General features: G+C 45.1%; 3 protein-coding genes across 5 annotated transcripts in view; all 3 read right to left on the bottom strand.

The window, feature by feature from the left end:
- The window catches only part of LAMB3 (laminin subunit beta 3), a 163,138-nt gene extending 160,877 nt beyond the window's left edge, over window positions 1-2,261 (bottom strand). The window contains exon 1 of the mRNA XM_042925910.1: window positions 2,200-2,261. The gene's annotated coding sequence lies outside the window, so the exon portion shown is untranslated. The remainder of the gene's footprint in view (window positions 1-2,199) is intronic.
- Window positions 32-2,288, bottom strand: CF3H1orf74 (chromosome F3 C1orf74 homolog). Its single transcript, XM_042925924.1, has 2 exons — window positions 2,200-2,288; window positions 32-1,498 (listed from the first exon to the last, which is right to left on the bottom strand). The coding sequence occupies exon 2, from the start codon at window positions 1,419-1,421 to the stop codon at window positions 612-614; it is 810 nt and encodes a 269-aa protein (XP_042781858.1). The 5' UTR covers window positions 1,422-1,498; window positions 2,200-2,288; the 3' UTR covers window positions 32-611.
- Window positions 2,289-5,541: 3,253 nt separating this feature from the next.
- IRF6 (interferon regulatory factor 6) overlaps window positions 5,542-12,498 on the bottom strand; it is a 37,434-nt gene continuing 30,477 nt past the window's right edge. For all 3 annotated transcript variants that reach the window (XM_042925875.1, XM_042925873.1, XM_042925874.1), the window contains exons 5-9: window positions 12,110-12,238; window positions 9,904-10,062; window positions 8,439-8,831; window positions 7,631-7,749; window positions 5,542-6,522 (exon numbers count right to left, since the gene is read on the bottom strand). In XM_042925875.1, coding sequence (XP_042781809.1) covers window positions 6,298-6,522; window positions 7,631-7,749; window positions 8,439-8,831; window positions 9,904-10,062; window positions 12,110-12,238 — 1,025 coding nt within the window. In that variant the 3' untranslated portion in view covers window positions 5,542-6,297. The remainder of the gene's footprint in view (window positions 6,523-7,630; window positions 7,750-8,438; window positions 8,832-9,903; window positions 10,063-12,109; window positions 12,239-12,498) is intronic.

Here is a 12,498-nt window from a genome sequence, read left to right as displayed (position 1 = left end):
CAAGAAACTCAAAAAACTCAGAATGTTTACATACTTTAGAGTGTGGGTTTTCCCACAGAGATTTCTGACTTTATTATTTTTTTTAACCTACTGTAAAATACACTTCACCTAACAAGTCTCTGTTCCTCTGAACTCTTAGTTTACCCCTGAATGACAGACATATCACAACACAATCATAAGACATTAGAGAATCCTGGTCTACTCTCCCTAGTCCGATTCAGTTGGTGGTATATAAACATGCAGTAAAACTTACCTAGTCCTCTACTTTCTGGCAGACACTGCCCACCGGGGCAGGTATATTTACAACCACCACACAAGAACAGACTACTTGACTTCCACCGCCTGTCTCCACAATCTTTCTTCTATCCCCTATCCAGTGAAAAATGAACAGACATCTCAGTTAAGTCACGAGGACTCCCTACTATAGAAATGGCAACTATGTACAACCAACACCACTATCACCTGTTCCCATGCCCACTGAGATGAGGACAACTGTTCGCAGAATTTTTCCCTAATTTTCTCAAGATGCTCAGAATTGGTCATTGAGATGCCATCCCTATCCCGGAGCTGATCATCTACTGAGCATCTTCTACATGAGAGAAGAGCTGAAGTCAGAGAGCCACAGCTGGCAACGTGACTATCTCGGAGGAGATGCTCAAGTCAGCAAAGTCATTCTGCCTCCTACATCGAGTTCTAAGGTCCTTCTCCCAAGTGTTTATAATCTCCCTCAGGGCTGGGAACAAGCTCTCTGGGACACTAAAGGAATAGAGCAAGACTGGGGACTGACCAAGCAGCCATGAGATCCGGGCAGTGAAAACCCGTAGTGGGGTCAGGGCTAAGCAGTTGTCATCTCCCTGGTTCAGATGAAAGGTATATGGAACAGGATAGCCCAGGAGGATCCCAAACACAGTACAGAGATTCCAGTCTGAAGAACGAAGTCTGCTGCAGGAGACTTCCAGGGGTAAGTCCCTCTGCAGCCCTTGCAAATGTGTGATGATCTCAACGATTATGGCCTTCAAATCCTGAAGTTGGTCCAGGGAGCAAATAGAAGGGTGAGGTTGGGAGCTGGAAACATCCACAAAGGCTATGGTACCAAGCAGTACCTGCTCCAAGCGCTGACATACATGCTCAGGACTGACAATCAGGCTGTTTTCTCCAATCTCAAGGATGTGAAGTCCCTGGGTCAGGAAGCCCAAGCCCTGCAACTCCTCCAGATAGCTCTGGAGCTCTGATGTCCCTGCACAACTGCAATCATAGAGCAGGGCTGGCTTCAGTCCCCGGGCCACGGCCAGCACCTCTCCAGCTAGGTGAAGGCAGACGGCTCGGGGTGGGCCCCGTCTCTTTCCCATGCCCAGGGTCTGCTGAGCAGCTGCCACCAGCATCTGAGGACTTGGTGTTGACATGGGATCTGGAAGCAACATCAAGCATGGCCTCCTTACCTAGCCACAGTTCCCTGCCCTGGACCGCATCTGTAAGCTCCAGTCACTTGAGGAAGGGCCTAAAAACAAAGCAGTAGCAGGGACTGTTAACACCAGCCAGTGACACATCAGGAAACCTGCCAACAGCCTTCCCCTAAATTTTACAGCACCTTCCAAAGATCTTTTTGTCCCTCCCTCTGCTTTGAAATGCTAATACAGACCAGACAAGATGAGATCATCAATCGTAACTCATTTCTAAGGCTGCCTTAGTCTCCCTTAGTCCCAAATTTCCTGTGTCTTTCAGGCCTCATGGCTAGATTTATATTCTCTCTGATTTCTTCTAAATTTTACCTGTTGTAAACTACTTTCTTGGATTCAACCCTTAAGGAGTTTGGGGCAGAGAAGTGGCAGGGCTGTCTTTGGCAAAATTCCGGGCATTTCATCTAAAATTGCCCTTCTGAGGTAAAATTCTCCGTTCCAAAATTCTAGGTTTCCATTGCCAGCTTCCTCTTATCTTCCCGCCAATAACTAGGAACAGCGGTCTGATTAAATACACACAAGAATGTGGACTTACAACCACTGCACCCTGAGACGTAAAAGTAAATAAATAAAACCTGTTAGAACTGCAGGAGGGCTGTGTTTTACTTTTGTGGTCCCCGCCTTTCCCTTCTGGCCGATGTCGACGGACCCTCGGAAGATGGGCTAACTCCAATCCCCCCACCCTGTCCTGAGCACACTACAGTGATTTGTTAAATGAGGCAGGTCTCTTTCACACACGTACGTTCTGCTTCCACTTCCGCTGCAGGTTCGCAGGCTCAGAAATGCCTTCCAGTTTCGTGCGGGCTGCCGAGGACACGGCGAGGACCGCGGGCTCCGCCGCAATACTGGAAAACCCCTTCAACGCTCTGGGTTCCGAGTCGGCGAAACGGGCCTACCGCGCTTGCCCAACACAAGCCCTCCCACCGCTTTCCGCGACGTCATCCATTCTCCTCGCGCGCCTCGCGTTAGAACCTCTGGCAAGTCTGTGCCGGAAGTGTGGGCTCCTGAGGCCAGGCCCTTTCCGGCCAGACAGAAGCCGGCCCGCCCCTCTGAGTAGGAACGGGGAGGGGCGGAAGTGCACGAAGGAAGGCGGGACCTGGTGAAACTAGCAGCCTGTCGTTGCCCTCACGTGGCTTCGCGTCGTGCCCAGCCTGTGTGTTCTTCAGGCTGAGAAGCCTTAGGAGGGCACGCAACGCAAAGACATCCTTTGATTTGCGTCTGGAGAAATGCGCTTCCCCCCCTCCAAACGAAGCCTATCCCGTGGCAAGCAACGTGTTTTACACCTCACCTGTGAGTGGCGCTGCAAAGTTGGTTTACTTTGACCTCCCTAAATGCTAAATTTGAGACGCTGAATTCCTAGAAGTGGCTGCACAAGTGCTGTCCTGCCCAAGATTTGTCATCTCTAAGCAGGGTGTAAAGGGCATGAGCATTATTCACTCTGAACAAAGGTGTGCCAGGCACGATTCTAGGCGCTGGCGCTATTACAACGTACAAAATAGACAAAAACCCCACCTTCCCGGAGCTCAAGTTAGAGGAATTCAATTTCCTGACTTCACATAAGAGCAGAGGTGCAGAGGCTTTTCAATCTGCTCAACAAGAAGAAAGTGTGATTTCGCTGAAGGTTTAACGCTCCTAACTGCCAGCTAAGAATTTCTTGAGAAAGCTCATCTAAGGAAATGGCCCAGACTCCATGCTCCATGGGCGGGACAGATGCAGAGGGAACTGCGGGCTCCTACACTGGACGTTGGCACTCCTGGCTCTACCGTGGCGGGGTCTTCAGCCGGTGAAGAGAGGCAACTATGGAGTAAGGATGAGGCGTGCCAGCATGTAGGAACCCCCAGGCTAACACTGGTCCTTAGCTCAGAAGGAGTCAGAAACAGAGACTAGGAACTAATTTGAGGATTTTTCCTTCGCCATATTTATTTTATTTTCCATGGTGGGTTAGCAATAAATCTGTAAGATGAAAGGCTTCCTTAGTTCATTCATTTATTCTAACAACAAATACAGTTGACCCTTGAACAACCCAGGTTTTAGGGGGTGTACACAGGAGATACTCTGTGTATAACTTTTGACTCTCCCAAAACTTTACGAATAGCCTACTATTGACCAGAAGGCTTTCTGATAATATAAGCAATTAGCACATATTTTTATTATAGCAACATGTATTATATACTGTATTCTTACAATAAAGCTAGAGGAAAAAATGCTAAAAAAATATATGAGAAAATACGTTTATAGTACTCTACTATATCAAAAAACAATCTGAGTATAAATGGGCCTATGCAGTTCAAACTTGTGTTGTTCAAGGATGTTATATTTGAGAACGTACTATGTACCAGGCACTGGCAACAAAGTCCAAGACAAACAGTCCCTACTTTCAGCAATTTTGTAATCGAGCAGGACACAAATGCTGAGCAATTACCAGGGAACAGATTATTCTGCAAAAGGAAGTATAGGATGCTTTGGGAACATAAAACCAGATACCTAATTATATAGGGAAGGAACAGCCCAGATCCAACACTTGCTCCCCCAATTTACCTATAGTGTTGTGTTTTGTTTGGTTTTGAACTTTGAGCTAACCTGGTTTGGTGGGGTGGACAGTGAACAAAAAGAAGAGCTGGTGACACCATCTAATTCCCTTTCCACTCTTGAGCAACGTGGACACAAGGAAGTAGAACACATCAAGAGTGTGTCGCCACTAAAGGAGATAAACACTCTCCCAAGAAAGATACACCTCGTATCTATCAATCCATCGGGACCAGAGAAGGAGAACTGAGGGAGATCAGTGGACAGCACTGCACTCTCCCAGCGTTGTAAAAACAATAGAAAACATGGAAGAAACCAGGCTGTCTCATGAAGACCACATAGAACCACTCATCCATTCCTCTGACATGTTTGTGAATTTTTTATTACAGTCACATACTGGAAGTTTGATCCTTCTTGGCCCTTCAAAACACAATTTTCAACACCTTTGCCAGCTCATATTATCTGGACCCCCAGCCAGATGGACAGATTGGCTATTAGCCTCTCCAAGAATAAGGGAAAAGCACTACCCAGATCTAGCAGTTGCCCTCCCAGTTTACCTACAGTGGGTTCTTTTTAACTTTGAGCTGGGCAGGTATAGACAGAGGCAGCCAGACACAAAGACCAAATCCTTCACGTCACCCACTCAACAAAATGATCAAAAAATATAAAGGTTCTATACCTTGCATGTTTTCTAGTTTCTAGAAGCCCAACTTCTGCTCACAGATCAGCACCTGACATTTACCCAGATTTCTCTTGGTCATACTTTAGTAACAGCAGATCCTACTAGGTCCCTTAGAGACCCTAAAACCACAGCTTTAGCATTCTAAATAAGTCCCACTGCCACCTGTGACTGAATTGAGCCTAAGGCTTTTGAAGCTGCCTGACTTTTCAGCTAGCTCAACTTCAGTAGCAAATGGGGGATGGCCTGGTTTAAGTGCAGCACACTAGACAGGGGTTTTCTTATTATGGCCTGGCATGGATAGGCATCAGTATTCAAGAGGATTAGGGGCCTGCAACCAGAGATTAACATCTTGTTCTCCATTTAGGTTTTAGAGTTTCAATTATGCTTGTCTTTAAAAAAAAAAAAAAAAAAAAAAAGGTTGGGGGGTAGGACAGAGAGGTCAGGGATGGAGCAAAAGTTAACAGATAAGACCAGTCTGTGGCAGCCATAGTTGCAGTGTTCTACACCATTCTTCACCTGAGTCCTTCACGCCCAGCCACCTCCACAAGAAGGGAGACAAGCAGGTTTGGGCCAGGTGAGCCTTTTGCAGAAGAGCACAGCCTAGTCCTCCTTCACTTTGGCCTTAAAACTGAATACCCCATTTTTCCAACAGCAAAAAATCCAAAGGGTAGTAAAATTGTAAAAGTTTCCAAACAAGAACGAAGTGTCCCTGTTGTAGTCACGAGTTTGTCCTACATGGCCCAGCGCACTCCCAGGTCTTCCTCAAAGAAAAAAAGGAAAAAGAGCTCTATCTTTTCTGAAGAGTACCACTGAGTCATATACTCTTAACTACACCCGCCCCCGCACCCCCCCCCCCCACCACAGTGTTATTTGAGTGGTGGCAAGGTAGATACCGGACAATCAATTCTGCACAATCCCTAGGCCTTCTGTTGACAGATTCCCTTTAGAAGCTCAGTTTATGAGGCTTTACTCCACAGACCAGGTGACTTTCAGACTTTGGCACATATTTCTATTTAGATATCAAGCTTGGTTCCTAAGCAACTAGCCAGTTCCCCTCCCTCTCTCTTACCCCGTCAGGGAGCCAAGCTTACTATACTAGCAGAACAGGTCAAACGGTGATCAATCTTGGACAAATCAGTGCTTGAGGGAACTTTAATAAAAGGAAAAAAAATAGTGCTAGAACAATGCAGAAGGGTTCTGTTCCAGGCAGTTTTTTTGCCTTGTACAAGTAGAATGAAGTTATCAGGCCAGAGTTTTAAAGCTGGCATTGTTTCAGGCATTGTTCCGCCCCTTCACTTTACAGTAATGAATCTGAAGCCTAGAGGTTAAATAACTTGGTAGTTCAAGGTCATACCACTGAAGGAGAGGTGCAGCTAGAAGGCTGGTGTCCAAACTCCCAGGTCAAATCTCCTACTACATTACACTAACATGGGGAGGTTTAAAAAAGAAAGGGGGGATATGAAGGGTGATTTTTCCATAAATTAAATCAACTTTAAAAGTCAAGCGTATGTGGAGAGTTGGAGACCATTGTAAGATCGTAAGAAAGGAGAGGTTTAAGAGCTGGTTAAATCTGAATAAAAAATATCCATATGTACAATACTGTAAAAAAAAAAAAAAAGATGTCGTTCATGATTACTGGGCTGGCAGGGCAGTGGGTAGTTGCATGCTGGGGGTAGGCTGCATGGGCTGCCAGCTTTCCTGGGTTTGGAGGATGCGGTACAGCTGTTTCAGCTGAGCAACGATGTTATCTTTGATGTCCGGAGTTGAGATCTGCAGGCGGACACTGCCACTGTCAAAGGACCGTGTAAAATCACCAGAAAACATCTCGTAGATCATCCGAGCTACCACCGGAATGACCTGTTCAGGACACAGAGCACACAATTATCTGGTGAAGAAAAGGAATTTTTAAATAGCAGGAGGGGGCGCCTGGGTGGCTCAATCAATTAAGCGTCCAACTCTTGATTTTGGCTCAGGTTATGATCTTGCAGTTTGTGAGTTCGAGCCCCACATCGGGCTCTGTACTGACGGTGCAAATCCTGCTTGGGATTCTCTCTCTCCTCCTCTCTCTCTGCCCCTCCCCCCCACCCTCCCCCTCGTCAAAAATAAATAAATAAAATTAAATAAATAGATAAATGGCAGGAGGGACTCAAGATCGAAGGAAGGACCAGTGAGGCCCTGGAGAAGTCCCAACTCTAATGTCTAGATAAGGGTACACCTCTGAACCATCCTGCCAAAATTCACTCTAGAAGAAAAAAAAAACAAACAACCTGTATGTATCATCATACCACATGCCTAAGCAAACAGCTGCTTATTTAGCAAGACTTTTACCCACATTTCCTCTGTCGCCTTTTTGTACAAATCCAGGGACCAAACCCAAGTGGTCTTGCTGCCACTTATTAGAATAAAGTTACGTTCTTAAAAGGAACTCAGAAGGTTTTTCTAAGGGGCACCTGGGTGGCTCAGTCAGTTGAGCCTCTGACTTTGACTTAGGTCATGATCTCATGGTTCATGAGTCCAAGCCCCACGTCAGGCTCTATGCCTACAGCTCAGAGCCTGGAGCCTGCTTGAGATTCTGTGTCTCCCTCTATCTCTGTCCCTCCCCTCTTCTCTCTTTCTCTCTCAAAAATAAATAAACATTAAAAAATTTTTTTTAAAAAAGGTTTTTCTAAAAGAGATGGAAAGGATTATATCCTTCCCAGCAAGATTCTGATGTCAGTGAGGGAATGAAAGAGAAGATCTTCACTAAATCAGTCACCCACTTTGAGGACCTTGTATTCTCCAGCTTGGCCCTGCTTTAATAGGACCTACTTGGTTCTTGCAAAAAACAAAGCTTGAGTCGGCTACTCTATCTGATGGGATTAAAACCCACATAAGCTGATGGATCTTTGCTCAGCACAACCCTAGTCTTAGGGCTAAAGCACTGGTAAAAAGGCAAAGAGTTGTTGACACATCCTTATCTCCTCACCTGAACCAAGATGAGTTTCCTTTCCAGGGGCTTCCCATCTGGCCATTCTTCCCCAAAGCATAAATAGATCTCAAATGGCGGCTGCTTCTCTATCTGTCCTTTCTGGTGGGCAATGAGATCTGTAGAAGGTGGAAGAGCAAGTTTGGTGTACTGGGTCCTTCCATATCCACTCAGTTAATACCATATTTTATGCTGTCCAATATGGTGACCACTAGCCACATGTGGCTATTACATTTAAATTAATTAAAATCAAATAGTTCTTTAGTCATATGAGTCACATATGCTCAACGGCCCCATGTGGGCTATAGTGGACAAGACAAATATACAACATTATCATTTCAGAGGGTTCTGTTGGACGTCACTGAACTAGACCTGAGGTTCAAATTATATTGTAAAATCCACATTTCAGTATTCTCCCTAAATTTGTCTGCTTGAATTTGCCACTCAGATATTTCCCAAATGAGAAGAGTATATCTTTTGCTGATTATGATGATGTCACCTTCCAAAGTTAAGGATAAGCTGGTGGCATTTGGTGGTAATGACAAGGCTGTCTCCCTCTTCTGCTATTAAAACAGCCACAACCAACCTAAAAATAGCTTCCAAGTACATAGCTTTGAAGTGGAATGCCCTTCTTTGTTGCCCAGGTCACTTTCAGTTTTCAGCACTAAAGTTCCCTTCTACCTTGACTTCCTCCAGAAGTAGTTTTTTATTAAGATCTTTGCAGATCCAAGAAGGGGGTGGGGAAGGGAAGGAGGAAAACCTTCCAGGGAGCAGTGCCCAACCATCAACCTTCTGAAAAACGACTTACCACTAAGGAATGTTTCCAGACAGAATAGTTTGACCTTCTTTTGTCTCTCAATCAGGTTGGGGGCAACAGGTGATGGGGCACATGGCCCAGACCAGTACACCTTGCACTGGCACAGCCTGATGGCATAAATGGCATGACCGCTGACCTCTAGGATCAGTCCTCTGTCCATGACATCTAGCAGTTTACTGGTGAACAGCTTCTGCTTCTCATTGGTGATGTGCTCTGGACCTGGGAACTTGACCTGCTCCAGGCTGACAGGACCGAAGAGCTCCTCTTGGTCAGGCATGGGACCCAGGTCCCCATAGAAGAGCCGGCAGCCCTGGGGGTTGCTCACCGTCATGGTCTGCCCATATTCCTTCCCACGGTACTGAAACTTGATGTCCAGGTCAGTCACTGCAAGGTGAGAGAGGACAGTGAGAGTCCTGCTCTGCTGCTCGGCCTGTCTATCCTTGAGACTCATGCAAGTCCATCAAGATCAGGCCAGTTTTCAACCAGCATTCAGGAAGGTCACTGCCATAGTTATCCTTCCTGTAATAAAGGGAGACATCAACCTATTCCTGGAATATTCAGTCAAAAGGCTGCCTTAAAGCAGACAGTTCAAGGTCCATGTATACTATCTTTGTTTAATCATCACACCCTAAGGGCTAGAATTTCTCCAGGCAGACTTCTGGGGCCAGTCTCCTCACTTATACTGACTTAAGTCTTCACATCAGGAAGCATTGGAAAGAGCTAAAAACCAAAGTATCTGGTTTGTGCCACATTTTTGGCTCATTTTTAAAGAAATTATCCCAGAGGAATAATAAAAAATACCAATCCATCTTCTGAAAACATATGAGCACACTCTGTGGATCTGTTCTAACAATTTATCATTAAAGGACACAGTTCACAGCAAAGTAAATTTTCACTCATCAAACCTCCATTGAACCTTATAGATCTCATCAAAGCTATTAGCCTCTTGGACAAAATGCTAGCACCTGCATCCCCACCCCCCACCCCATCCCCACTACCACCATGTACACTGTGAAAGGGAGATGGGACAATGACATTGATTCTTCATTGAGATCAATTTGTGTTCAATTCAGAAACATTTTCTCCCACTCAGCAGCCCCTCAAATTCTAAGAGCCTTCTTTATTGAATCCATGTTAATTCATCTTCTTATTCCACAACTGGCCTTGTCCCCAGATCTCCTAGCCAAACTGATTAACCTAGGCTTTCTACCCACCTAAGAGGTGAGTAGCCTAGAGCTGCAATGAATCAGAGCACTCCCATGGGCAAGTAGATATGAACTGATGTTTCTTTACTTCTTCCCTGGTGACTCATCAGCCAGCCAGGAACCAGACAGAGGCTGCCTGGAGGATAGGTAGCTACTCTATACATGGCAAATAAATGGAAGCAGAAGGTGGGGCAGGGAAGGGACTATAACAGGAGCTAAAGACCCAACTAGAAAGATCAAGGCTCACTTACTGGGGAGAGAGCTGATCCACAGCTCTGGAGAGCTATAGAAAGGCTGTATGGGTGCCTGGGGTACTTCCATTTCCAGAGGTTCAGTTTTAGGCCACACTGCTTCAGGGCTGCAGTTACCCACACTGCAGTTGCCCACACTGGCTGGTGCCATGGGAGAACCTAGAACAGAAGGATGCGGGTGAGCAGGCAGGGGTACCACATACGTACATCACCTGGTCTGAGGCTCTAAAACCTAACAAGGTCAACAGACAAGAGTCAAACACTGGACTATAACTTGGCGTGGCAGCAACCCATCAATGAATGATTCGCACAACTAACATGATAATAAGGTTCCCCTCCTTCTTCTGCTTCCTAATCGTATTAGTTCTCCCATAAACTCATCGTTCAGAAAACCTGCATTTGTTCATGATTAACAGACATGTGAGTCTTCTCTGGGGTTAAATTAGAATGGGCATGAATGAGAGGCTCCCTGTTGCAGATTTCGACCCCAGCAATTAAGTAGGAGTTGGCTGTCTTCAATACAATGAACTCAACTGAATTAATTGATTAGTTTTCAGTGTATAGAAATTCCATTAAAAACAAACAAATACTTTCAGATACACAAAACATCTGAAAGGATACCCCAAAACCTGAAAGGATCTCTTTCCTCCAGGGAAGCTGAGCAGGAGGTTCAGAGACAGAAAGGAGGGAAAACCTTTTAACTGATTACCTTTGTAATAATCAATAAATTGATTCATTTGTACCATCATGAATTTTAAACCACGTAAGACCACTATTTATTCAAAAGCATCTAGTCAAAGCTTTTTAAGAAAGATAGTGAAACACCCATCCTATTTTCCTGCTCTTGGCAGAGTTGACTCACTCCAAAGTCTACAGATTTCTCCTCCTAGCCTCACCTCTTAGGCATCTATCCTTCAACAATTCTTCCTCTGCCCCAACAGCTCTGAAATCATAGAAGTTAATGTTTCTTTGACCCTTTGTGCACAAGCCTGGTTAAATCTATGTACCCATTTTACTTTTTTGTTTTTAACAGACGTCCCACATCTTCCCAAAAAGGATCCAAGGCAGCCCGTTACATAAGGCCACACAACTTTAGTTTAGTAAAATATGAACAGAAATAGGAAATCAAGATCCTGGAAATAGGTTGCATCCTTTTCAGGGGTAAGAATAATAGAATAAGTCAGTCAAAGATTTGGGAAAGGATCTCACATCTCCAGGTATCCAACTCAAATAACTAAGTGGGAATGTAGCACGTGGCAAAACGGACCATGAAAAAGCCCAATGATATTTTTCTTTACTCATCACTTGGTTGTAAAGATATAAATGGCAGGTTAAGTGAAGGAGGGCAAGTGAACAGACAATAAGGGTTGTTTCTTGATTCTCAAAGGTAAGGGAATCACCTAGAGTAGGGTACTCCAAAAGAGCAAAGGAACCATCTCGATATATTAAATTCTCTAAATGGCACAAGTATCTCATTTGATCTATAGCAGCCAGATGGAATTAGAAAGGCAGTGACAAGCTTCTGAACTAAATGCATAGCATTTGCTCCTAGTCAAATGGACAGGCCAAGTGAAGATGCTGAAAAGCAATTCACCTCATGTTTGAGCTTCTTCAGAATGTGCAGTGGCAGAGTCACGACCTACCTTGTCACAGTGACCTTCCAATCTCTCATTTTTCCTGGGAAGCTGAATTCAAAAAGTCCATAAAGGAAGCAAAAAATCTCCTGCAGATAAATTCTAGCAAACCCTAGTATTAAGAGATGTAGAAATCACAAGATTCTCATGATATAGCCCTAGCAAAGCAGACCCTGTTAAGAAAGTGACACAAAATTCATACCAAGAGAAATAGTGAAAGAGTTTGCTTACAATTCATAAAAATGGTATCTGCTGCACTTGGGCTTAAGGAAAATTAGTGAAATTTATAACTGATGTATTTGTATATGGGATTGAGAACGGATTTGAATTTTTAATTTCTCTGAATTATGTGTAAGATTCAGATGTTCTCTAGGCCTGGAAGCCACCCTCTGGGATAACTGGGCCAGCAGAGTTCCTTTGTCTATGACCCCTACTTGCTAATGGACCAGCAGCTTGGCCACAGGACCTGGTCACTGCTCCCGGTGCCGTGGGGGCCGAGGGGTCAGCAGTTGCAAAGGCAAAGCCTCTTCCATCCTCCTCACTCTTCTGTACCACCTATCACACCCACTCACCATTGATGTTCAGGAAGGGGAAGGTGTCCTGGATGGGAACATGGTGCTGTGACTGGTCAAGCTCATCTTCCTCATCTTCTTCATCTACATCATTATCCTTCTCATCCCAAGGAGCAGATCCAGTGGATCCTACCCGAGAAACAGACACACAAGCCGCCAAGTGAGCCACTCAGGTTGCACTACCATCCTTGCTGCTGATCCACTGTCCATATTAGGTACTGTTAGTACAGAGGTTCCCCGGGTTCAGTGTGCTCCCTCCACATCCTAGCCAAAAAGAATGGGAACCAAAGCTGTATTAACCTCTGGCTCCAACTCCTATTGAGCCCTAACATGAGCTCTCTTCCCCTCCCCTACTTTTAGGACCTGCACGCCCTACTCCCCTTTCCTAG

The sequence above is a fragment of the Panthera leo genome, chromosome F3, assembly GCF_018350215.1.
Source record: "Panthera leo isolate Ple1 chromosome F3, P.leo_Ple1_pat1.1, whole genome shotgun sequence".
Taxonomy (NCBI): domain Eukaryota; kingdom Metazoa; phylum Chordata; class Mammalia; order Carnivora; family Felidae; genus Panthera; species Panthera leo.
Note: the sequence above shows the minus strand (reverse complement) of the source record. Positions and strands in the feature narration are given on the sequence as shown.

Coding starts and splice junctions, on each gene's coding strand:
- CF3H1orf74 (XM_042925924.1), bottom strand. CDS start 1,421: ATGTTGCTTCCAGATCCCATGTCAACACCAAGTCCTCAGATGCTGGTG.